The sequence below is a fragment of the Gopherus evgoodei genome, chromosome 11 (genome assembly GCF_007399415.2).
Source record: "Gopherus evgoodei ecotype Sinaloan lineage chromosome 11, rGopEvg1_v1.p, whole genome shotgun sequence".
Lineage (NCBI taxonomy): Eukaryota > Metazoa > Chordata > Testudines > Testudinidae > Gopherus > Gopherus evgoodei.
Genome location: NC_044332.1, coordinates 78,608,586 through 78,634,544, shown reverse-complemented (window position 1 = coordinate 78,634,544; position 25,959 = coordinate 78,608,586). Strand labels below are relative to the sequence as shown.

At 59.7% G+C, this 25,959-nt stretch overlaps 1 protein-coding gene across 2 annotated transcripts; it reads right to left on the bottom strand.

Moving 5' to 3' along the window:
- On the bottom strand, nucleotides 1-25,721 carry SLC11A1 (solute carrier family 11 member 1). Of its 2 annotated transcripts, XM_030580819.1 has the most exons (15): nucleotides 25,605-25,721; nucleotides 20,312-20,439; nucleotides 15,394-15,516; nucleotides 14,145-14,264; nucleotides 11,897-12,003; nucleotides 10,920-10,990; nucleotides 9,065-9,132; nucleotides 7,906-8,061; nucleotides 7,136-7,294; nucleotides 5,619-5,708; nucleotides 5,066-5,185; nucleotides 1,973-2,122; nucleotides 1,764-1,837; nucleotides 1,142-1,295; nucleotides 1-525 (listed from the first exon to the last, which is right to left on the bottom strand). In XM_030580819.1, exons 1-15 carry the CDS (start codon nucleotides 25,621-25,623, stop codon nucleotides 412-414), a joined length of 1,653 nt encoding a protein of 550 aa, XP_030436679.1. In that variant the 5' UTR covers nucleotides 25,624-25,721; the 3' UTR covers nucleotides 1-411. The 2 variants fall into 2 exon arrangements, with proteins under 2 accessions (XP_030436679.1, XP_030436680.1); XM_030580820.1 differs by lacking the exon at nucleotides 1,142-1,295.
- Nucleotides 25,722-25,959: the final 238 nt, after the last annotated feature.

Below are 25,959 nucleotides of genomic sequence, written 5' to 3'. Positions count from 1 at the left end.
TGCCTAAATGGAAGCGCCGGCCCTGTCTGGACGTTAAACAAGAGCTGCAGGTCGGGATTGAGGGGCACCAGCAGCACTCGGGGGGACCAGGACTAGGCTAGCAGGGGGCTGTGGGTCAGGACTGAGGGGCACTGGCAGAGCTGGGGTGGCGGGGGTGTGTGTGATCACAGGTGCCCACGAAGGTGCTGATTGGTCAGTACCATCCCCCCACGCCCTGAGCTTGCTGAGAAGGGGAGATGCCCAGGGATGCTGCATGTCTGTCAGTCCGTGGGGGGAGTGGGGAGCCCAGCCCTGAACCCCGGCCCTGCCGGTGACTGCGTGGCGATGGCTTCGTTCCCTCCTGGGATGGTGACAGACCCAGAGGCAGCCTAGGCCTGTGGCGCGAGTGCCCAGCGGGCAGGGCACGAGGTGTCATCGGGTCCCTGCCCAGCCTGGCGGGTCGGTGGAGGGGAGCCCATAGGAGAACTGGCTGTGGCGTCCGCAGGCCAGGAAGTTGGCTCCGTGTGCAATGCAGCACGTCCAGATCTACAGGAGGCGAGAGGGAAACCAGCTGAGCTGCTGATTGGGACAGAGCGCTGAGTTGGGGGGGACGGAGCAGCCTGGGGTGTTGGAGCGGGGGGGGGGGGGGACCTAGTGACCGCCACTCGCTCTCTGCCCCAGAGTCCAGCCTGCGCAGTGAGATCAGAGCCCCTGACCTGAGCCACGCGCCAGAGCCTGGTACCAAGCCCACCACCGACTGGGGCCTGGGGCTGGATAATGTGGCAGGTGGTTCTGATTCGGCCCGGGCTAGGGTCTTCCCATCTCTGCCCAGCCCCTGTCCCAGCTGCACAGGCAGCAGGTGCCCCTGAAAAGCCAGTGGGTGCGAGCAGGGGCTGCCCAATCTGGCTCTGATCACTGGGGCTGCGCTGTGAGGGGTCCCCCCATTGTTCCCCATCTGACCAGTAGGGGGGTCCCCTTTGGAGTCAGGCGCTGGGGGGTCACTGGGGGGGGACATGAGGTGCACGGCTTGGCAGATAACTCCCAGGACCTGAGCCCCCCCCCCCCCAGAAGTGCTCCCAACCCCCCGCCCCTAAGTTCTCCCTCCCAGCCCAGGTCCGATCCCCCAGCCCTGGAGCACAGGCCGCGCCCCCTGCTGCCCTACCAGGTAGGCGGTGAAGGCCACATAGCCGGCCAGCACGAAGCCCAGGGGGATGTAGTAGGCAATGCTGCCCAGCGTAGGGATGTAGATCACCACAAAGTAGAGGTTAATGGCGCAGATCAGCCCGGTGATGAGGATCATCAGCACCTTCCCAACACTGCGGAGACCAGAGCACCCATGAGCCCGGCCTGGCCCCCTCCCGCCCGCTGCCTGGGTGGGGGTCCGGCGTCTCTGACTCTGCATGGGTTGGCCCCACTCCGCCTGGCCTCCTGGCCCATGCAGGGGGGTGCACCAGTGCAGGAGGGTTTGACGCATGGCTGAGCCTGCCTGTGCTGCCAGCCCGGCTCTTGTGGGCCCAGGCCCAAGGGGGCCCGGCGAACACATGGCAAGCACGGCCTGCCCACCTGCGACCCTCTCCCCCGACCCAGCCACGCGATTGGCTGAAGGATGCCCTGCCCCCAGGTCCTGACAAACCCCAAATACCTCCAACGTTCTGGGGTTCTGCTGCTTGTTAATTTCAGCATTTGGGGGGATCTGGACGCCGGGTGCCCTGGGGAGGCTGCCTGCGCCCCCAGCCATTGGACCGGCGGAGAGGTAGGACCCCCAGGCCCGGGCCAATACTCACACGCCGTTGGTGAACTCCTGCATGAGCGGCCGCATGCTGGTGAAGGTGAGAACTGGGAGGACGGCGAAGGGGAGCTGCAAGGCAGAGGGGCAGGGTGAGAGGGGAGGGGACCCTGCTCCCAGGTACTTGCCCCAACCCCCACTACCACATCCAGGCCACCCTCCCTTGCCCCGAGTCAGTTGTGCCCAAGGTCCAGGCCCGGTTCTCACCAGGATGCTCTGCAGCACATTGAGAAGGTCGTTCATCCCCGTCAGGTGGCTGACGTCCTTGAAGGCGGCGATGAAGACGGTGGGGAGGATGGCGAAGGAGCGGGTGAAGAGTACGCGGGCAAAGCGGGACCAGCGGAGCTGCAGGAACCCCTGGGGAGGGACAAAGGGGGGATGCCCTGTCAATGAGTGAGAATGACGTCTCTTTGGAAAAGAAAAGACTGAGAGGGGACATGATAGCAGTTTTCAGGTATCTAAAAGGGTGTCATCAGGAGGAGGGAGAAAACTTGTTCACCTTAGCCTCCAATGATAGAACAAGAAGCAGTGGGCTTAAACTGCAGCAAGGGAGGTTTAGGTTGGACGTTAGGAAAAGTTCCTAACTGCCAGGGTAGTTAAACACTGGAATAAATTGCCTAGGGAGGTTGTGGAATCTCCATCTCTGGAGATATCTAAGAGTAGGTTAGATAAATGTCTATCCAGGATGGTCTAGACAGTATTTGGTCCTGTCATGAGTGCAGGGGACTGGACTCGATGACTTCACAAGGTCCCTTCCAGTCCTAGAATCCATGAATCTCTGAATGATGCCGGGGGCCTGATGCTGCAGGGTCACTGGTGGGGAGAGGCCCCTGGAGCCGGATCTGCACCTTGCAATGGCTGGACTGGCAACGTCCAGAGATCGGAAACCAGGAGACTGGCCCCCAAACTCACAAGAGTTCAAAGCAATTCTACTGCGTTTTTCTGGGCAGGGTCTTGATGTTTGGACTCCCCCAGCCCCTTCCCAGGGCATGGGACAATCTCCTGCCTGCGCTGGAGACAGCGATTTTTGGCCCCGGCTGCAGGAGTTCTGACTCCCACCTCTGTCTGTCTCCTGCCCAGCCATTAATCCTGTCCCCCATCAGTTCTCGCCCCTCAATTCAGCCCCCCCCGTCAGCCCCTCAGCCCCCATCACCACCACCGCCTCGGTTCAGCCCCCCGCTACCCGATCGCCCCCCACCACCCTCAGTTCACCCTCCCAGCACACTCCAGTGCTCAGAACCCACCAGCAATACAGCCCCCCTCAGGCACGATTAATTCCCGAGAGTCTGCAATGGGAGTGGAGGACACGCCCTCCCCTGCAGGATCGGGCCGTCCAGCCTGGAACGTCCTGTGCTGAGTAGACAACCCCCCCTTTGACCGCCCAGCCCCAGGAGCTCAGCACAAAATAAAGACCTTCCTTTCCCAAAGGATCCTGCCCCCTGGTGGGGAGGGACGGCGCTGCCACAAGGAGCAAAGCTGGGCTCCTCGCCCACCCCCAGGGGTCACCCCGCCCAGGGAATGTGGGTTAAAGTGACCGCTCGCCGGCCACGTCCACACTGGGTTAGCGAACACGTGAGAGGCCCCGTGTTTCAAAGTATCCCCTCGTCGCCTAGGGATGGCACGGCCAACGTGAGCAAGGGTCTTGCTCGGGGACAGCAAGGCCTGGACCTGCAAGGTGGGGAGGAAACATTAGGAAATGCAGAAGGAGCTGCAGGTAGGGATTATGAGGCACTGGCAGAGTTAGTGGGGGAGCCCAGGGGGCTGTGGATTGGGATTATGAGGCACTGGCAGAGTTAGTGGGGGAGCCCAGGGGGCTGTGGATTGGGATTATGAGGCACTTGCTGAGTTGGGGGTGGGGAGAGCCCACGGGGCTGTGGATTGGGATTATGAGGCACTGGCAGAGTTAGGGGTGGGGAGAGCCCAGGGGGCTGTGGTTTGGGATTATGAGGCACTGGCAGAGTTAGGGGTGGTGGGAGCCCAGGGCTGGACTAGCGGGGAGGGGCTGTGGGATTGAAGGGCACAGGCTGAGCTGTACGTGAGGGGCCGTTATTCACATGATTCCGTCCTCTCTGCGCTCTCCCTGGCTCTAACGCTTCGTCTCCTCCTTCCTCAGAGCGTCCCAGTCATTCACAAGTTTTAGGAAAAACAAACCGAATTCGGCTATTTAATGTTTCCATTACTGGGGAAAGCGCGGGGCCAGGTCCCTGATGCCCCGACACCAACCCCCACTGGCCCAGTGCAGCGGATGTGCCAGCCGACGTGGTCTACAGAGCCAAGAAGGCTGGTTCTCGGAGCTGCCAGGACAGGGAGAAATAGCTGTGTGCGGGGTTGGACGTGCAAACCTTTGCTTGGGTTAGGGCTGTGCAGTCCCCCCAGCCAGCCCTAGATGTCACCACCACACTGGAGAGCTGGGCAATACGTTAGTCAATAAATAACACGGTCTCAGCTAAGTTAATCTCCCCTGGTGCAAAGATTGCAGCCTGGCGACAAGCTCCAGACCCAGAGATTGCTTGAGTGGCTGCTGAAATGCAGCTGCCTCTGGGGTGGAGCCCTGCAACAGCGCACAACAACTCAGCCCGACAGGTTTGAAGAGGGGAGGTGACGGGTTGATGTCTTGAAGTGAAGGCTCAGTCAGTGGGAGTTTTGGGGAGGCGACCTGAGTTCTGCAGACTGGAATTTGCAGAAAACTCCTGGTAATTGCAAGCGATCAGGGTCCTCCTTTCACCCTGCCTTTGCGCCTTAGCATTCCTGGCAGCCTACAGATACTTACATCTGCTTGTCCTGGGGAAGGGGTTGAGGAGAAAAGGAGAAAACTCCCAATAACCCCCCTATGGTTTTTCCCCTACAGAGCCATACCAGGTAGCAAGCCGAGGAGTGTGGTATAAATGCCTAGGTTAGGGGGAGAAAGAGAGACACACACACAGAGATATACCCATCTCCTAGAGCTGGAAGAGACTTTGAAGGTCATCAAGTCCAGTCCCCTGCCTTCACTAGCAGGACCAAGTACTGATTTTGCCCCAGTTCCCTAAGTGGCCCCCTCAAGGACTGAACTCACACCCCTGGGTTTAACAGGCCAATGCTCAAACCATTGAGCTATCCCTCCTATGGTTGGAAGCAGGCTCTCTGCAGACTCAGGCAGGCAGCAGGGTCATAGCTGGAAGTTTCTCTTTGCAGGAATAAGGGCTGGAAACAGCATTACACAAACCGAAGCGTAAGTTGTGCAGAAGCCAATGGGCCTCTGGGGAAGCGCTGGTTCCACCCCCCGGCTGGTACCAACCCAGCCCAGCCCCCGTCTCTCACCTCCATGACAAACTGCCCAGCGTAGGTCCCGGTCATGGTGGAACTCTGCCCTGCTGCCAGAATCCCGATGGCCCAGATGTAGAGAGCAACAGAGCCGAAGTAACAGCCCAGAATGACGCCCTGAAGGGGGACAGAGCAGAGCCTGTGTTAGCAGGGCCCAAAGCGGGACCCCAAGCCCTCCCTTGTGGGGTGGGGCCAGGATCTGCTCCCGGCCTCTCCCACGACAGGCTGGCAGGTCGGGGCAGCGGGAGGCTGCTCAGCAGTAACCCCTCGGTCCAGCTCTCAGCGATGGGCGGGGTGGGGTACGAGGGGTGGGGGAAATAGAAGGGACCCTGTTGGCTCCAGCAACGAGGATTGTGGGCACCTGAAGGCTGAGGCCGGTGCAGGGGGCACTGCCAGAAAAAGAGCCTATCCTGGGAGACCAGGAGGGGCAAACCCTCCCCCTCTCCCATGGGGCTAAGGCTCTTCCTGTGCCGCTGAGCCCCACGCGTCCCCACCCCGGCAGCCCAGCCCCCACTCCCGGGGCAAGGGGGTGTCTGTGCCCCCGACTCACCCCTTGGTAGATGTCCACGGAGACCGTCTCGTTGTTCCTGGGGAAGATGGGGGCGTACTGGCTGACGCTGCTGTTGGCGCAAACGTTGTACTGAAACACAGGGGTGCGGGGCCACCGGTCAGGAGCAGGGGCGGGGGCAGGAGGGCACTGGCAGGGGGCAGGAGGGCACTGGCAAATGACCTTGCGGGGGTGGGGGCAGGAGCAGGCTGGCCCTACCTTGCCTCCCAGCCCTTAACGCTGCCCCGGGGCTGAGCGTGCGACGGGGGACCAGCCCCGCCTGCAAAAGCCCATCAGATCCCGGGGGCCGGTGCCCCAATCGCTGCTGGGTGGGTGTGCTCCCTGCTGCCCTCTGGTGCCCCCCATAAGTCAGCTGTGTATCAGCTCCCCCTAGTGGCGGGAGGTGGGGGGAGCTGCCCCATTGCCCCCTGGGGGTAGAGGCCTGGCGTTTTAGCGCAGAAGGTCGAGAGTTCTAGTCCCCAGGGGGGCTGGGGCTGGGGCTGGGGCTGGCCGTTGCTAGGGGCTCTGGTGGGGCAGTAAGATTTAAACTCAGTTGAAGATGATCACACAGCCTCTCGCACCCCCACTGGTGCCGGGGTTGGGAGGTGTGTACGGCTCAGGTGCTGCCCCCTGCTGGAGCTGCTGGGAGGGGCAGGCACACCGGCGGCTCATCAGAGAGGGTGGTGGGACGTGGGGCCGGGTGTGGGGGAGAAGGCCTGCCCCTGCCCCCCCGGTGGCGGGGACTCACCACGTCCTGGCCCGCCCCTGCCCCCTGTGACGAACTGGGCAAGTTCTTAATGTTTTCTCTGAATACTGTGTTGGTGCCTCAGTGTCCCCATGGCAGTTCTTAAGTATCTGGCAGAGCAAAGGGCCAGTGCACCTAAATGCCTGACCCTCTGTCTCCTAGCAACTGATGGCCTGGGCCCCTCCCCTGCAAAGGTGCCAGCTGAAGGTGTTGGAGACAAAGGGATCAGGTGACCTCCTGGCCCGGGAAAGGGGCTGAGCAGAGAGGAGGGGCTGGGAGGGGTTGTTAGTCTGGAGCTGGCTGGGGACAAGGGTGGAGGGCAGACCTGGGGGTCTGGCTCACTGCCCCCCAGAATGGACCCAGCCGAGGGGTCCGGTTCGCTGTATCTACAAGCTCTGTTTTAGACCCTGTTCCTGTCATCGAATAAACCTCTGTGTTACTGGCTGGCTGAGAGTCACGTCTGACTGCGAAGTGGGGGTGCAGAACCCGGTGGCTTCCCCAGGACCCCGCTGGGGTGGACTCGCTGTGGGAAGCGCACGGAGGGGCAGAGGATGCTGAATACTCCAAGGAGAGACCCAGGAGGTGAAGACGTGTGAGCTTCTTGCCCTGCAGACAGTCTGCTCCAAGGGAGAGGAGGTTCCCCAGAGTCCTGACTGGCTTGGTGGGGAGCAGTTCCAGAGCATCGCCCGGGGACTCCGTGACACCCCCCGGTGGCGGGGACTCACCACGTCCTGGCCCGCCCCTGCCCCCCCCCCCCCCGGTGGCGGGGACTCACCACGTCCTGGTTGGTGCGGTGGTAGAAGGCCTGTCCGAAGACGGCCATGACGAAGAGGTTGATGAGGAAGGAGACGAAGAGGGCGATGCAGGACTCGATCAGGAAGTACTTGTTGGCTTCGCTCACCTCCTGCCTCTGGGAGCGCGTCACTTCGCGGGTCTGGGCGGGGCACACAGCAGGGGGCAGCGTCACGCAGCTGGCTAGGCCAGGGCAGGGGGCAGCCGGGGACAGGGCTACTGGCTCTCCGGGGGGCCCTGAGCCGGTGGCGGGGATGCCGTGCTCAGAAGGCTCATGGGGCTATCACGGGGCAGGGGTGGGGTGCAGCCTAGGGCTTGATGCCCCACCCAGCTGGGCGGAGGAGCCAAGCATCTGTTTCCTGTTCCCAGGGTGCTGCCCTCGGTCCCAGCCCCGCTCCCACATGCCGCGTTTCCACCCCCTGGCTTCGCGCTCCGGTCGGTAGCACCCCCACCCCAACTGGAGCAGGGGCTGGGAGTGCAACAGCGCCCCCGCTGGCAGGTCAAGGTATTGCACCCATGGCCTCCTAATGCCGCTGATGGCCGACTCCAGATGCCTGCATCTGTAACTTCCACTCCGTGCATCTGAAGAAGTGGGTGTTTTACCCAGGAAAGCTTATGCCCAAATAAATCTGTTAGTCTGTAAGGTGCCACCGGACTCCTTGTTGTTTTTGACTCCATCATGCGCACACTGGGCCCCCGGTGGGTTACAGAAGTGCCCCCCAGGATGAAGGGGGAAGGCAGCTGAGCCCTCACCTTGACCAGGGAGGAGTGGAGGTAGATGTTGTGTGGCATGATGATTGCGCCCACGATGCCCACGGCCTGCAGCAGCTCCTCCCGCCCGCAGCCGCGGCAGTAGGGGAAGAATATGCCCTTCAGCACCTCCGTCTGGGCAGGCTGTACCACCACGTACTGGGGACAGGGAGAGCGAGTGAGGAGGAGCCTGGCTCCGGCTCCACGGCCCACTCCGCCCTTGTCGGCGGTGCTAACGCCGGCCTGCTGGGCAAAGCGGCAGTGAGCGAGCCAGCCCCCGAACAGCTCCCGTGAGGGCTGTCCCCCTCCCCAGCTCCATGACACAGGAGGCCCTGCCGGGCCGGACAAGGTCACTGCAGCTCCGTCACAGCGCACGGCCACAAGAATCCCCACCCCAATCCACGGGGGGCAGAAAGACGCCCTAGCCAGGCTGCAGGACCGACACCCCGAAGCCCACGGGTGCTAACGATCGCAGGCAGCTGAAAGGCAGCACCTCCCAAGGAAAAGCATCTGCTGCCACTTTGTTCTCCCTGGAGGGAAGTCTGCCATTCAAATCCTGATCAGCCACCCCCCTGCGTAGCTTGTGAGGCACACAAGGACCCCCGCCAAAGGAAGGGTTTGCAGCTGATGCACCCTTGTAAAAAGATCAAACTCCCACACTGTGGGGCTGGTAGCTGCTGTGCTTGGGAGCCGGCCTGTGGAGGTGGCACAAGGGCTGCCAGGGTGAAAGGAAAGACGCGCCCCCGAACGCCTCCCAGAGCAGAAGCGCCGCCCCTCCTAGCTCCAGCACTGAGATTTCCCTTTGGCCAGATGGGTCTGTAAGACCAGGTAAGGGCTGCACAAGTGGCCTCTCCGTAACGTGGGCAGCTTGGATCCCCACCTCTGCCACTCGCTGAACACAAGGGCAAGGGACCTAACTGGGTTTCAGAGGGAGCCTGAGAGATCCGTGAACGGGATTAGCTGCTGGGGTTGTCTGTGATAGGAGGGGACTGGACTCTGGGCCCCTGTCGGATGTTCCTGTTCTCCCTCAGTCACTGGGGACCTCTGTGGCTTCTCAGCCTGTGATAGCGGCCCGAGGTAGTGCTGTGGTGTGAACTCTGGGCCGTTCCTCCCCTGCTCACACACAAGGGTTGGCCAAGGCAGCCAGGAAATGGCTCTTTACCTCGTAGCCAAAGGTCACTGCCATGATTGTGATCAGGAGACCGAAAAAGGCTTCCAGCTTCCGGAGACCTGGAGGGGAAATGGAGGCCAGGGGAGCTCCACGCTGCAGCCGTGCTCAGACAGGCAGCTCAAAGCCAGCCCCTGGGACCAGGCTTGGGGACAATCTCACAGACTCGGAGAGTCGAATGGACCATCGGAATCATCTCATCTGACCTGCACCTCGCAGGCCACAGAACCTCGCCCACCCACCCTGGAACAGACCCCGAGCTCTGACTGAGTCATTGAGTCCTCAGAGATTGGCCCAAAGACTTAAAGTGACAGAGAATCCACCCTTGGCTCTAGTTCAAACCAGCAAGTGACCCGGGCCCCACGCTGCAGGGGAAGGCGAATCCCCCCCAGGGTCTCTGCCAATCTGACCCGAGGGGAAAATTCCTTCCCAGCCCCAAATCTGGCAATTGGTTAGACCCTGAGCATGTGGGCAAGACCCAGCAGCCAGACCCCTGGGAAAGAACTCTCTGTAGTGACTCAGGGCTCTCCATCAAGTGTCCCATCCCCGGCCGTTGGGGAGATATTCCTGATAGCAGTCGAAGATCGGCTACATGCCATTGTCGGCCGTGTCACCACACCAGCCCCTCCGTACACTTATCACATTCAGTCTTGAAGCCAGTTAGGGGTTTTGCCCCCACTGCTCCCCTTGGGAGGCTGCTCCAGAACTTGGAATAAACCTTCCTCCAATTTCAAGCCAAAGCTTGCTGATGGCCAGTTTATACCCATTTGTTCTTGTGTCCACATTGGTACTGAGCTTAAATAATTCCTCTCCGTCCCTGGTATTTATCCCTCTGATATATTTATAGAGAGCGATTATCTCTCCCCTCAGCCTTCGCTTGGTTCGGCTAAACAAGCCAAGCTCTTTGAGTTTCCCCTCAGAAAGCAGGTTTTCCATTCCTCCGATCACCCTAACAGCCCTGCTCTGCACCTGTTCCAGTCTGACTTCATCTTTCTTAAACAGGGGAGCCCAGGACTGCACAGGATATCGTAGATAAGCCTCACCAGTGCCTTGTGTAATGGTACTAACACTTCCCTGTCTCCTGGAAGTACCTTGCCTGATACATCCAGGATCGCATCAGCCTTTTCCACGGCCGCACCTCATTGGCAGCTCACAAACATCCTGTGACTGACTAATACACCCAGGTCTTTCTCTGTCACTTCCAAATGATCCTGGCAATACCTCCTGACTTTGTGTCATCTGCAGCTTTTATTAGCGCAGTCCCACTTTTTGGGCCAAGGGCATTAATTAAAATCCGAATGGTCCCAAGACTGTCCTCTAGTAACCTCCCCCACAGCCCATCAGTCCCCTTTGTAGCATGATCCATCATAGCCTGTGTGATGCAGACCTGTGGTTCCCAACATGCGCCACACCATGCCAGACCCACCTTTCTCCCACCCCCTTGCTCCCTCCCTGCCGGCAGCCCCCACGGTGCAGATCTCACCAGGCAACCTGTGACTCCCTTCCATCCCGCCGGGAGGTTGCCGCCCTCTGACTCGGGTCCTGGCTGGGTTGACACCAGGGAGGAGCCGAAGCCACAGGGAGCACGGTGGGGAGCTGAGTATTTTGCTAGGTGTTGAGCTGATTTTTAGAAAGGCCCAGGAGAGGCCAGGGCTGGGCAGATTGGTAGCCAAGAGGCAGCTCTGCACTGGGAAAGAGAGCATGAAACTGACTAGAAACAGAGCGTGAAACCAACCAGCCTGGGGAAAGCCTCCTGGTTCTGCAGCTTCCTAACCTAACACCCTCCATGTAAACTGGGCAGATGGCCCCGGCAGCTCCCCCTCCCCAGCCTGTGGTACCAAGAACTGACCGTATTTATCCAGGAAGAGGAAGAAGAGGGTGTCGATGATGGTGATGAGGACTCCGCCCCACAGGGGGATGCTGCGGGGGGAAATCACAGGGGTTACTGCTATGACGAAGCCGGGGGAAGCTCATTCCTGTGCTGGACAAGCAGCCTGGTAGCTAGAAAAAGGCGAGGGGAGGGGTCGTCTCTGCTTGTGAAAGGCTCAGCTGAGCTTTCGCTTGCTGAGTGACTCTGTCTCCGGTGCACAAGCCTCCAGGGAACGTGACGCGCTGGGGTGACGCCAAGCCCTGGAGCTCTGGCTCGAAGAGGAGGCTGCAGAGGGACACTGGATTCGTAGAGCCTCAGGCCAGAAGAGGCCGTTGTGACCACCTCGTCTGATCTCCTGTAGCCCACAGGACTTTCCTGAATTCACTCCTGTTGGAGCTAGAGTGGATCTTTAGAAGCACATCCCATCCTGCTTCAAACAGGGCCAGCGATGGAGCCCAGCGGGGTTGGGACTTTGGTAACAGGGCTACACAGCTTTGGAAGGGTCTGGCTTGAATGCAGCCTGGTTTGACAGTTACTAAAATCTGTCTCTGGGTCCCGCTTCTAAACCCACAGGAAGTCTCAGCAGAAGGCCCAGGACTGCCAGAGCCTAGATCTGGTGTCTCCGAATGCAGGCACGGAGCTGAGGGAAGCAGGCTCTGAGATCTCTAGCTAATCCTGCCTCTCTTAAAACCAGCTGCTCCTGCATTTGGTCCCTGTGGTTAGGAATCGGCGGTGCTAACGTGAGGATCCAGCACGCTAGAGGGATCGCGTAACCTGCTGGCTTGGTTTGTACCTGGGATGTCACCCAGACAGGATAAGGGACTCACTACAGCTGCAAGCTCGGGGAGCGCTCTGTTAGTTCAGGTGGCAGCTGGGGGCTAAAGGTCCCCGGGGTTCTGGGCCCGGCTCCCCTAGCGCACAGGAGTCATTGTGGCTGCAGCATGAGGGCTCGTTACCGTCCAGCCGAGAGAAGGCTGAAAGCGATGGCCGTCCCGATCACCTCCTGCATGTCGGAGCCAATGATGGCGATCTCGATCATGACCCAGAGCAGCACGCGCGGTACCTGCAGCAAACAGGGCCAGTCAGGAGCCCCGGCTGGCGGCCTCACATTGCCAGGGGCCTCAGAGCACTTTGTCAAGCCTCACAACACCCATGTGATCCATGGTACAGACCGGGAAACTGAGGCACAGAGACATGCCCAGAGCTGGGAATAGACCCCAGGAGTCCTGACTCCCAGTTCTAACAAGATAGTGTCCCGTCCGAGCGGACAATAGACCCAGAGTTCCCCAGTCCCAGTCTCCCCTACTAGACCCCTGCCCAGAGCTGTGAACAGAACCCAGGAGTCCTGGTTGCAAGTTTGCTGCTCTAACCCCAAGCCCCCAGTTCTCCTTGCAGCTGCCTGCCCCTTTGCTACAAGTAGGGAGAGTAGGCGGGGTGGGTCAGGGCTGATTTTCTGGGGGGTTGGGATCATTAAAGAGTCATCGGTGCAACCTCATGATAAACCCCCCCTCCTCTGGGATATAATATACAGTTGGACTCCTCACCCCTGACTGCAGAGAGCTCTGATGGGGGCTTGTCTGCTCCTGCTGGTCATCCGAGCTACCCGGGAGCATAGCGAGGTAACCAGATACTCCACTGGATGCTAACCCCACACTCAGGAAGAACCTGGCGCCGTCTCGCTCTGCGTCTCAGCGCCCCCGAGCCGTTTGCCCAGGGTTAATTAGGATTATCTCTAGCCACATGTCTTATGGGCTCAGTGTGTCCTCAAAGTGTGTATAATTCTCCAGGGAATGATCCCTGCGTTCACTGAATGGGCTGGGCTAGCAGGGGGCTGCGGGTCGGGCCTGAGGGGCATCGCAGAGCTGTGTTTGGGGGGAGGAGAACTGGACTAGCAGGGGGCTGCGGGTCGGGAGTGAGAGGCATCGCAGAGCTGTGTTTGCGGGGAGCAGAACTGGGCTAGCAGGGGGCTGCGGGCCAGGAGTGAGGGGTGTCACAGAGCTGTGTTTGGGGGGAGCAGAACTGGGCTAGCAGGGGGCTGCGGGTCAGGAGTGAGGGATGTCACAGAGCTGTGTTTGGGGGGAGGAGAACTGGGCTAGCAGGGGGCTGCGGGTCGGGAGTGAGGGGCATCGCAGAGCTGTGTTTGGGGGGAGGAGAACTGGGCTAGCAGGGGGCTGCGGGTTGGGAGTGAGGGGCATCGCAGAGCTGTGTTTGGGGGGAGCAGAACTGGGCTAGCAGGGGGCTGCGGGTCAGGAGTGAGGGGTGTCACAGAGCTGTGTTTGGGGGGAGCAGAACTGGGCTAGCAGGGGGCTGCGGGTCGGGCCTGAGGGGCATCGCAGAACTGTGTTTGGGGGGAGGAGAACTGGGCTAGCAGGGGGCTGCGGGTCGGGAGTGAGGGGCATCGCAGAGCTGTGTTTGGGGGGAGCAGAACTGGGCTAGCAGGGGGCTGCGGGTCAGGAGTGAGGGGTGTCACAGAGCTGTGTTTGGGGGGAGCAGAACTGGGCTAGCAGGGGGCTGCGGGTCGGGAGTGAGAGGCATCGCAGAGCTGTGTTTGGGGGGAGCAGAACTGGGCTAGCAGGGGGCTGCGGGTCGGGAGTGAGGGGCATCACAGAGCTGTGTTTGGGGGGAGCAGAACTGGGCTAGCAGGGGGCTGCGGGTCAGGAGTGAGGGGCGTCACAGAGCTGTGTTTGGGGGGAGAAGAACTATGCTAGCAGGGGGCTGAGACAGCAGGGGGCTGCGAGTCGAGAGTGAGGGACACCAGCAGAGCTGTGTTTGGGGGGAGGAAAACTGGGCTAGCAGGGCTGTGGGTCGGGAGAGAGGGGCATCACCAGAGCCCACACTGTGTGTGTGCATTTGTAAAGCACCATCCTGCACTGTAGCTGGTTCTGTCCAGCACTGCCAGCCCCCCTGCCCCCCTCTCCCCCCACACAGTTTCCTATGACCCCAAATCCAGCTGAAGGTTCAAAACCCCAAGCTGGCATTTGATGCTGCAAAGCAGGGCACGAGCCTGAGCTGTGGGGCAGGCGACCGAGGCCACAGGAATCCAGACAAACGGCTGTGGAGCTCCTGTCTCGCAGCCAACGGGAGCAGCCGAGGGGCTCCACCTGCCGCCCATCCCCTGCTTGCTGCTCTCCGGACCCCAGATCCGCCCCCAGGTGAGGCTCCCAGCTGCAAGCCGTGGTGCCCGCCCGGCGGCTTGCCACTCACCTTTGGGTAGTACTGGTAGCAGACCTCGCCCAGGTCCAGCCCCGTGACGACGCCCAGCCTGATCGCCAGCCGCTGGCACAGCAGCCCCAGGATGGTGGCCCAGAGCAGCACCCACAGCAGCTAGGGCAGTAAGGGACAGGCTGTTGGGGGGCAGACTGGGCACGACAGAGCCTCTCAGCAGGGGCTGCGGGAGCCAGCCTGGCCCAGCCCCTGGAGCTAGCAGGTGACAGAAGCTACAGGCCCAGCATAGTGCCAGCTAATTCACCTAAACACACCAGCCCTGGGAGTCCAGGGTAAAATTCCCATTGACTTCACTGGGGCGGGCCCACAGCCTGCAGGCTGAATGATCTGGGTCGGTGAGGGATAGGCTAGCGCAGGGGGTCTCAGCAAGGGGCCCGCGGCCACCTAGGGGCCTCGAACAGGTTTCCAGGGGGCCGCCAAGCAGGGCCAGCATTAGACTCGGCTAGGGGCCCAGGGCAGGGGACTGAGGCCGAAGCCTGAGCAATGGAGCTTGGTGGGGACCCCTGTAGTGTGGGGCCCCAGGCGAGTGCCCTGCTTGCTGCCCCCGAATGCCGGGCCTGGCTTGCATATGCAGAAAACCAATTCTTGGGGCCCGGGTGGGCTGGGGGGCTTTTCTAGCATGTTGGCCTCAGAAAGAAAAAGGTTGAACCCCCCCGGCCAAGCGGGCTGGGAAGGTCCCCTCCATACCCCAGACAGGACTTTGAACCAACCACCGTAGAGCCAGACCCCAAGGAATCCACGCCAGAGCCAGCGGGGGTGGCAGGGCTGGGGCCTCAGTTGGGTGGGGTGGCTGGGTGTGCTGCATACACCTGCTAGCTTGTTACCTGAATGACTGGGGCTTGCTGGGGGGTTATTACGGTAGAGCCTGAAAACCCCAGACCTGGGCTCATGGCCCCGTAGTGCCAGGTGCGGTACAGACCTGTCCCAAAGCGCTGACAGCCCAAGTGATGGCGGGATGGATGGGTGGGCAGACGGACGGATGAACCTAAGTGTTATTCATCCTCAGCGTGGGCGAGAAGGACCCAGCTGGTAGCAATGGGGTGAGGTGGCCAAAGGGACCATTCTGACTGGCTGGGGAATCTGCCCCGGGGCGGGCTCAGGACAGCTGCTCCTTGAGTGGCACGTATCCCACCCTGTGCTGCCCCAGCTCATGCCCCATCTAGCGGCTCCGGTGGGCACAGCTGGCGCTGGCGAACGCGCCCCCGTCCCCACCGGGCCCCCTGCTCACCTTGAACCCAGCGACGGCGCCGCACTGCAGGTCCGACTCGATGTTCCCGGGGTCCAGGAAGGCAATGCTCATGAGGAACCCGGGGCCGGTGAAAGCCCACAGCTTCCGGAAACTGAAGCCGGGCTGTGAAGGGAGAGTTGCATCAGCGGTTAGGGCAGAGGGGAAGCAGCCATCAGGAGCCCCCTGTCCTGGACTCCCGGCTGCTCAGCGTAGGGGACGTGCGGCTCCGAAGCAGCCGGCGGGATCAATCCCTCTAGGTGGCAGGGGTGGAATGAGCTGGCACGTGCCACGCTGGGCGCCGGGCGCTTTAACAGAGCCGAGCAGCAAAGCGCATACGCCCAGATCTCCGAAGTGCTCACTGCAGAGCAGACCAGGCTGGAGTGCGCGGCTGGGGAGGGGCAGGCGTGGAATTATGGGGTACGCAGGCATGTTGAGTGACACCTGAGGGCAGCATCCTGCCACCTCCCCTGTCCCACAACCCTCCCCCGGGGTGCCAGCAGCTGATTAAAGGAAACTGGCTATAATGGCAGAGGCTAGAAATGGCAGCACCACACCTGGGGCTTTGGCCATGGGAATCAGTCCCAGAGTGGTCCCTCTACAGCCCACGGCTAGAGCTGGCCTGTCGCATGCCCGGTATCAGACAGGATCTATTTCCAGTGCACCATCACACACCCACCCGCGTAGCCACTCCTCTAACTCGGCTGGCAGAACCTTCTGCTCTCAGGGCCAGCAATCGGGGGTTCCATTCCCCACTGCCGCTCAGTGGGGTCCGTGGGGAGGTCCCTGTTACAGCAGCCTGGCAGCCATAGCATAGACCAGGGGGTCCCCAATGCAGTGCACACAGGTGCCATGGCGCCCTCAGGGGCATCTAAATGCGCCCACATCCTGGCCAGCGGTCGAGCATCTGCCGAATTTCTGTGGCATTTTGGCAGCGACGTCTCTCAATGATGCTGCTTGCCGCCAACAAGCGACGTCATCAACAGGCATCGCCGCAGAAATTCGGCGGCATTTTGGCGGATGCTCGACCACCGCCACGGTCCTTCGTCTGGTGCATGCCAGACGAAAAGGTTGGGGACCGCTGGCATAGACCCTTCCTACGGTGCCAGAGGTGGCTTCATTTGGTGCTGTAGCAAATCCTCCCCCTCCAGAAGCAGCAACTCGGCTGACGGACAAATTCTTCCATTGCTTGAGCTGGGCCCGCAAGGGGATTTAGGTCAAGCTAACTATGTCCCACAGGCCTGTGCATGGCTCCCACGTGTCCCACCCACCCCTGCTTGCTGTTTCCTGACCCATGAGTTCCTTCCACCCCTTCTAGTGCAGGAAGGGCCCGCCCCGTATCCCAGTTCCTCTTTCCTAACCCTGGCAGCGCTGGCCTTGGCTGAGGGCAGCATCTCTCTGGTCTCGTGCTCTCACTTTCTCTGATTCACACAGTGTGCAGGCCGGAGGATCTCCAGCCCCGACCAGAGGGTGGGGATTGGACCAGCCTGGCCCTGTCCAGGCCACCAGCCCTAGGGTCTATAGGCAAAGGTAGCCCCAACTCCTGGCACCAAGGGGAGATCGGCCCCCTGGACACATGCCCCCAATCCCGCCTGGGGCAAAGGGAGGACACTGGGACAGGCCCCTTTATCATGGATGAAAACAGCTCAAAAGGGATTTTTTTAAATGTTTTTTTCTGCTTATTTTTTAAGCACAGACAATACCAGCCCTGTCAGCTCTTGTCTTCCCTGCTGTTTGATGACAAGTTCTCTGGAAAGCCAGAGAGATGCCTTACCGGAAAGGTTGGGCTGTGAAATCTTTCACCCGCCAGCCATTCTCCTAGCTATCCTCAGGGCATTTGAGTTCAAGGGGCGGCAAGACACCAGAGCGCTGAACAGTCTGAACAAGAATCACTCCCCACCCCCACCCCCAGCTAAGCGGGTTTCACTTCTGCACGGCGTATGATGTCCCAATCCTGCTGCTTCGCCAGGCTCCCAGGAAATGCAGTGGAGACATGGGGCCTGAATTTGTAATATCAAGAAATCTCTTCCTTTTAAAACCCCCAAACAAGAGCCAGCGTGGCTGTATTTTAAAGAATCCTTACTGAGGTTGCAGGAACAAACCATCCCAATGCGTAGGAAGAATAGTAAATATGGCAGGCGACCAAGCTGGCTTAACAGTGAAATCCTTGCTGATCTTAAACAAAAAAAGCAGCTTACAAGAAGTGGAAGATTGGACAAATGACCAGGGAGGAGTATAAAAATATTGCTCAGGCTGCAGGAGTGAAATCAGGAAGGCCAAATCACACTTGGAGTTGCAGCTAGCAAGAGATGTTAAGAGTAACAAGAAGGGTTTCTTCAGGTATGTTAGTAACATGAAGAAAGTCAAGGAAAGTGTGGGCCCCTGACTGAATGAGGGAGGTAACTTAGTGGACAGAGGATGTGGGAAAAGCTAATGTACTCAATGCTTTTTTTGCCTCTGTCTTCACGAACAAGGTCAGCTCCCAGACTACTGCACTGGGCAGCACTAGCATGGGGAGGAGGTGACCAGCCCTCTGTGGAGAAAGAAGTGGGTCAGGACTATTTAGAAAAGCTGGACAAGCACAAGTCCATGAGACCGGATACGCTGCATCCAAGGGTGCTAAAGGAGTTGGCGGACGTGATTGCGGAGCCATTGGCCATTATCTCTGAAAACTCATGGCGAACTGGGGAGGTCCCGGATAACTAGAAAAAGGCTAATGTAGTGCCCATCTTTAAAAAAGGGAAGGAGGAGGATTTGGGGAACTACAGGTCAGTCAGCCTCACCTCAGTCCCTGGAAAAATCATGGAGCAGGCCCTCAAGGAATCAATTCTGAAGCCCTTAGAGGAGAGGAAAGTGATCAGGAACAGTCAGCATGGATTCACCAAGGGCAAGTCATGCCTGACTAACCTAATTGCCTTCTCTGAGGAGATAACTGGGTCTGTGGATGAGGGGAAAGCAGTGGATGTGTTATTCCTTGACTTTAGCAAAGCTTTTGATACAGTGTCCCACAGTATTCTTGTCAGCAAGTTAAAGAAGTATGGATTGGACGAATGGACTATAAAGTGGATAGAAAGCTGGCTAGATCGTCGGGCTCAACGGGTAGTGATCAACGGCTCCGTGTCTAGTTGGCAGCCGGTTTCAAGCGGATTGCCCCAAGGGTCGGTCCTGGGACTGATTTTGCTCAATATCTTCATTAATGATCTGGAGGACGGCATGGACTGCACCCTCAGCAAGTTTGCAGATGACACTAAACTGGGAGGAGTGGTAGATATGCTGGAGGGTAGGGATAGGATACAGAGGGACCTAGACAAATTAGAGGATTGGGCCAAAAGAAACCTGATGAGGTTCAAAAAGGACAAGTGCAGAATCCTGCACTTAGGATGGAAGAATCCCATTCACTGTTACAGACTAGGCACCGAATGGCTAGGCAGCAGTTCTGCAGAAAAGGACCTAGGGGTTACAGTGGACAAGAAGCTGGGTATGAGTCAACAGTGTGCCCTTGTTGCCAAGAAGGCTAATGGCATTGTGAGCTGTATAAGTAGGGGCATTGCCAGCAGATCGAGGGATGTGATCGTTCCCTTCTATTCGACATTGGTGAGGCCTCATCTGGAGTCCTGTGTCCAGTTTTGGGACCCACACTACAAGAAAGATGTGGAAAAATTGGAGAGAGTCCAGCGGAGGGCAACAAAAATGATTAGGGGGCTGGAGCACATGACTTATGAGGAGAGGCTGAGGGAACTGGGCTTATTTAGTCTGCAGAAGAGAAAAATGAGGGGGGATTTGATAGCTGCTTTCAACTACCTGAAAGGGGGTTCCAAAGAGGATGGATCTCGACTGTTCTCAGTGGTACCAGATGACAGAACAAGGAGCAATGGTCTCAAGTTGCGGTGGGAGAGGTTTAGGTTGGATATTAGGAAACACTATTTCACTAGGAGGGTGGTAAAGCACTGGAATGGGTTACCTAGGGAGGTGGTGGAATCTCCTTCCTTAGAGGTTTTTAAGGTCAGGCTTGACAGAGCCCTGGCTGGGATGATTTAGTTGGGAATTGGTCCTGCTTTGAGCAGGGGGTTGGACTAGATACCTCCTGAGGTCCCTTCCAACCCTGAGATTCTATGATTCTATGAGTTCTCAGCACTGCAGGTCACCATCACACTGCAGCCTCTCCTGGGTCCGTCAGCGAAAACACTGCGCTGCTCTGTTCTCACTAGAGTCCGCCTTGGAAGAACCAGAATGAAACGTTTTCCATTTCACCTTTCTGGTGTTAGAGAACAGCACTGTAGGCTCGGCTCAGATGGGAGTCACAGGCCAATATGCTGCCCTGATATCCCCTATGCCCGGAACCCCTTGCCCCCCCACTGCAGAGGAACCTGGGGTCCGTGGATGTCAGTGGGGACAGGAAAAGCCAGCGAGGGGAGGCAGTGTGTTCTCGTGGGGAATGCACCAATGCAGACAGCAGGAGACCTAGGATCTAGTCCTGCTTTTCACTTGCTGGGTGACCTTGGGCTGGTTGCCGCAGAGCACTGTGCCTCAGTTTCCCCATCTGTAAAGTGAGGATAATGCCACTCGCCACCTAGCTTTGAGAGGTAAAAAACCGCTATTGACGAAGTGCAGGTGATTATTATTAGTGACCAGGGCAGCGCTAGCTCACTGTTACAGAGCTCAGCACTTCCACAAGGAGCTGTCCATCCAGAGATCTCAAAACACTGCAGCAAAGAAAGCCATGGCATGATCCCGTGAACAGTAGGGGAAACTGAGGCACAAGGGGGCTGTGACTGGCCCACAGTAAAATAGAACCCAGGTGTCCTGACGGCCAGCCTGTTCCCTATGGACTGGCCTGTCCTGCCTCCCCACTTCAAGTGCCGGCTATGCTTGTGGCAGTGGGAAGATCAGTCCTCCCTGCCGAGACACTGGTGGGACCTACCCCTCCCACATCCGGGATGGCGATCTTCTCATCCAGGTACGTCTGATCCCGATGCAGCTGCGATTCTGGGGGTCCCATTGTGCGGTAGCTCTGGCCCTTCTGATTCTCCTGCTGGGACCTCCCACTGCCTAGGGAAGCCAAAGCAAGGGAGACTCAAGAAACGTGTACATTTCGCTACAGCATCCTCATGGGAAGGCATAACCTGCCCCCCCACCCCCTGCTCCCACCCTGAAATATTGGAAGGTGCCTCTAGAAATCTGTCACCTGATATGCACAACTGCGCTCACTCCACAGCTGTGGCTCGGCTCCTCTGCTGTGTGGCTGGGCCCAGCTCCCTGTGCCAGGCGTTGCGATCTGGTGCGTGGGGTCACAGCGCCCTCAGGTTTGGCCCAGCGGGGGGGATAATGTGACCTCACATGCTGGATCACATCGGTTTGGGGTCCTTCTCAAATAGGGAGCCCAGGGCAAACTGCTCCTTTCACCCCCACTCTGAGCAGCCCTGCCCCTCCCATGGTGCCCCCGCCAACGGGATGCAAACGCACTGGGGGTAACGTCCATATGGCTGCGGGCACCGCTGGGTCCCCCTACCTGTGCCTTGCGCCTCTACTTCCAGCAGCTTCCTGGGGGTGCCAGGGCAAGGAAAAATCAGTACACGGCTATTCAGTCACCTTGGTAACCGATAACCGGTTCCTGATGTCCAGCCGCAGAAGGCTGGGGCCAGGGTGGCAGGTTGCAAACAGACAGAGCTACTGTGGCTGACTCACTTTGGGGTCGGCTCATGTGGGGCCCACTAGCATCAAGTTGGGGCTACAGCAGGGGTTGGGGCCTCTCTCTGGCCCAGAGGGGAACTAGGGGCTTGCATCAGGGGGGGCTCCTACAGGGAACCTCCTAGGAACAAGCCGTAAGGCTCGGCTGCCACTTAGAATTAGTTCCCGTTACAGTGTGTGCACCTGGTCTGGAGCGGGGTTACTCCCTGTTACCTATCCCCGGGGCTGGCAGGGAATGAATAGGCCTGAGAACCCGCCCCTGGCTCGTCCTGTCTATTCCTCCCCCTTGCCCCCCTCCCCACCCAGCTACCCCTTCTCCAACCCCTCCTCTGACTGGCAGCCCTATGGGGACCTGGTCCCCGACAATGCGGAAGGGAGAGGAGCTGCCTGGCTCTGGGTTTCTCTTTAAAGGAGCAGAGAGATTCTTGGGGCTACACGGAGTTTGTTAAATGCAGCTTTAAAAGGACCTAATCCATTAATCCCAGAGGAAGGGCCCATCCGGGCTGCGTAGGACTCGGGGAATTGTTATTGCTTATATTCCCGTAGCATTAAGAGGCCCCAGCCAGGATCACAGGCCCACGGTGCTAGGTGCTGCACGTGCACATGGCAAGAGGCAGTCCCAGCTGAAGAGCTCGCTGTAAGAGATACGACAAAGGAAGGCCCATTGCTCTCATTTTAGAGATGGGGAACAGGGGCTCGAACTGTTCTGTGATTTGGCTGCCATTACACACACACAGATGGGCTCAGCAGAATTTTCTTTACAAGGATCTGCAAAGTTCTGGCTTTTCCCCCGCTGCATTCCCATGGGAGTAGGAGCCCCTGCTCCCCACCATTGGCCTGGGCCTCTTGCTGGGAAGTGGTGGTTATCCGGCAGCCCCCACCAAGCTGGAAAGTGCCACCCAGCCCTTTGGGGATACCAGGACAGCGTCTGATATTTCAAAAGGTGGCAAGTTCAAAACTGGTCAAAGTTCAAAACTGGTCAGACCCCCAGCCAAGGGAATTAGACTGTGGAACTCATTGCCACAAGAAGCAACTGAGGCCAAGAACTCAGCTAGATTTTTTAAAAGGGGCTGGATGTATGCAGGGCTGGTACTACTGTTTTTGCCACCCCAAGCAGCGCGCCGAATTGCCACCGCAGACGGTGGGGGCAGTCCGTGTGCCGTTAGGGCTTCACGCGCGTTTCCACGGTGGTGGTGGCAGCAGCAATTCGGCGGCAGCTTCTGTCTTCAGCCAGAAGACAGAAGCTGCGCCGCTGCAGGCAGCTGAACATAGAAGCTGCCGCCGAATTGCCGCCGCAGTGGAAATGCACATGCTGCCCACAGGGCACATGGACTGCTCCTGCCCTCCACTGCGGCAATTCGGCACGCTGCTTGGGGGCAAAAACACACAGACTGTCGCCCCTTGCAGACTGCCGCCCCAAGCACCTGCTTGGAGTGCTGGTGCCTGGAGCCGGCCCTGGATAGACGTAGTAATGGTCTCAAGTTGCAGTGGGGGAGGTTTAGGTTGGATATTAGGAAACACTATTTCACTAGGAGGGTGGTGAAGCACTGGAATGGGTTCCCTAGGGAGGTGGTGGAATCTCCATCTTTAGAGGTTTTTAAGGTCAGGCTTGACAAAGCCCTGGCTGGGATGATTTAGTTGGGGTTGGTCCTGCTTTGAGCAGGGGGTGGGACTAGATCCCTCCTGAGGTCCCTTCCAACCTGCTATTCTGTGTGTGGCTAACAAGACGATCCAGAGTGATCATGCTAAAAAAAGCGGAGGGAGGGTTATTAAACCGCCCGCTCCAGGTCCTACGTTGGTGTCTCCCTCTTATCCAGCATCTGCTCTTACGGCTGTGCGGCACCCAGTGCCACAGGGCCCTGACCTGGTCAAGTGCCTTAAAGGGCTAAGGGGCTAATTCAAACGTGCACTGATGAATTCTCAGGCACAGGAACGCAGGCGTTGCCAGACTGGGCCAAACCCCAGATCCCTCTAGCCCGGTATCCTGTCCCCAACAGCAGCCAGCCCCGGCTGAACTCTGCACTAACTAGGGCCAGCTAGGGGGTGGGGTGGGGCAAGTGGGGCAATTTGCCCCAGACCCCGGGCCATGCAGGGGCCCCCCACGAGAATGTTGGAGGCTCCCCCCTCCCTTTGCCTCTGCCTTCCCCTATCCCCCGGCACCTCAGCGCGCCGTGACCGGGAGCGGCCCTGGACAGAGCTAAAGTGGCGTGGCTCAGGCCTGAGCTCCTCCCTCTTGGAGCCACGTGGTGGGGGGGGGCCTGAGCGCCCCCCGCTTGGAGCCGCGTGGTGAGGGAGTGGGGCAGTGAGCTCAGGTCCCAATGGAGCCAGGCCACTGCAGCGCTGTCTGGGGGCCAGGGCAGCTCTGGCCACGGCGCGCGCTGAGGGTCTGGGAGATGGGGGAGGTGAGAGTAAGCAGCATGGTAAGCGCCTCTGAGCCAGACCCCCCCTGACCCCCAGCTCTGAGCTTAGCCCCTCTGAGCTGGACACCCCCCTGCCCCCCCCACTCTGACCCCCAGCTCTGAGCACAGCCCCTCTGAGCTGGACCCCCCTGCCCCCCCCACTCTGACCCCCAGCTCTGAGCACAGCCCCTCTGAGCTGGACCTCCCTGCCCCCCCCCAGCCCTGACTCCCAGCTCTGAGCCCAGACCCTCTGAGCCAGACACCCCCCAGACTCCTCCCAGGCCTGACCCCCCAGCTCTGAGCCCAGCCCCTCTGAGCTGGGCAACCCCTGACACCATCCCTCCTACAGCCCTGACCCCCAGCTCTGAGCACAGCGCCTCTGATCTGGGCACCCCCTGACCCCATCCCCCCACAGCCCTGACCTCCAGCTCTGATCACGGCCCCTCTGATCTGGGCACCCCCTGACCCAGATCCCAGCTCCGCACCGAGCCCTGGGCAACAGCAGCGGCAGCCCATTGGCACCAGCCATCACCAGCACCCAGCCACAAATGTAGATAGACCATTAAAGCATTTAATGTTTTTAAATCGCATTTCGTGTACACCTCTACCCCGATACAACGCGAACTGGGATATAACGGGGGAAAGCAGCGCTGGGGGGGCGGGGGCTGTGCACTCCAGTGGATCAAAGCAATTTCGCTATAACGCGGTTTCCCCTATAACGGGGTAGGACTTTTTGGCTCTGCAGGGCAGCGATCTAGCGGGGCAGAGGTGTATTTTCAAATGATTAACAATTAATTGTTGAATGTATTTCACGGGTTGTTTTCTACATTTCCAAATACATGATTCTATAGTATTGCAACTTGGTTTTATGGAAGGGAGCCCCGAAATTCCATTGCCCCAGGCCCCCTGAATCCTCTGGGCGTCTGTGGGGCAGGGTGGGAGCCAGTCTCTGCCCCAGGGAGCTAACAGACTAAACCAGGGGTCGGCAGCCTTTCAGAAGTGCTGCGTCCAGTCTCCATTTATTCACCCTCATTGAAGGTTTCCTGGGCCGGTCATACATGTTAACGTTCTTAGAAGGTCTCTTGCTATGTCTGTAAGATAGAACTAAACCATTGTTGTGTGTAGAGTAAATAAGGTTTGTAAAATGTTTGAGAAGCTTCATTTAAAGGCCAGGACACGGGCGGTGTGAGTGCCCCGACAATCAGCAGGTGCCATAGGTTGCCTACCCCTGGACTAAACAGACGGCCTGTCCCGGGGGTGGGAGCGGGGAAGGGAGGGAGCAGAGCCCCCAGCAGCGGGGGTGGTTGGGTTTTGTGCTAGTTCTGGGGCCGGAGTTGCTGGATCCTGGAAAGACTCGTGCAGACTCCAGCGGGGTTTGGTCCAGCCCCACGTTAAGAGAGGGGCAAAGAAGGCGTGGAGGGGGGAGCAGGGCGTGGGGGCAGCCGGAGAGGCCGAGGTGGGGAGCTCGGGAGGGGCTGGGGGCAAACAGCCGCTCAGCGGAGGGGAAGGAACATCCCCGGCGATGCCCTTGAAAGGGGAACTGAAGAGAGAAGTTGGTGGGTGCCCAGCCCGCACCGTCAGCGTCCCTGTCCCTGCAGCTGCCCCCGAGCGGGGATCCAAGGGGAACCGAGACCAGGGCGCCGGGGCCCCGGGCAGCCTGCGGGTCACGCCAGCTCCTGGGGGGCTTCCATCCACCTCCACGGCCCACCGCGCTTTTCGCCCAGGGCTGCTCGGGGCTGCCCGGGGGCTCCTAGCGGTGGGATGCTCCGGTCCAGGGGAGGCGGAGCGCCGCTTCCCAGGCACGGCCCATGGGGGGGGAGGCTGGCACCCAGCCCCCGGCCCAGAGCGCAGGGAAGGCCCCGGCCCCGGCCCCCAGGGGATGGGCTGCAGGGGTGCCGGCTGGGCTGGCGGCTGTGGGGAGACGGGGAGCAGCAGCAGAGCGCAGCGCCCAGCCTGGAGCGCGGAGATCCGGGGGGCAGGGGGACCCTGGGGCACCCTCCCACCCCGGGGCCGGCTCCCGTCCAGGCTGCGCCCAGGGGCCCCAGCGGGCCCGGGGATCAGAGGGGGCCCCGGGGATGGGGGGACCCGGAGCGGCCCCGCAGGGAGAACGGACGGGAGGGGGCTCACCTGGCTCCGGGGGCGCCATGTGGGCTGGGTCCGACGGTCCCGATGCGGGGAAAGGAGGGAGGGGCCTGGCCGGGCGCCGCGGAGCCTCCCCGGGGAAAGCAGCGTCCCAGCCTGGCCCGCCGGAGGAGCCGAGGAGGAAGTGCCCCAGGCTGGGAGGGAGCCGAGCTTTGTACCTTCCCCCCCACCAGCCCCGCCAGTGCTGAGCTCAGAGACGCAGCAGCATCGGGAAGTCCGCAAGTGCCTCCCTTTCCCGGGTGGGGGGGATCCTGGCTTCTGGATAAACGGGGGGCCCGGGGGGGGTTTGAGGGCTTGAATCCAGCGCCCCTAATCAGCGTCAGATACACACAGAGGCGCT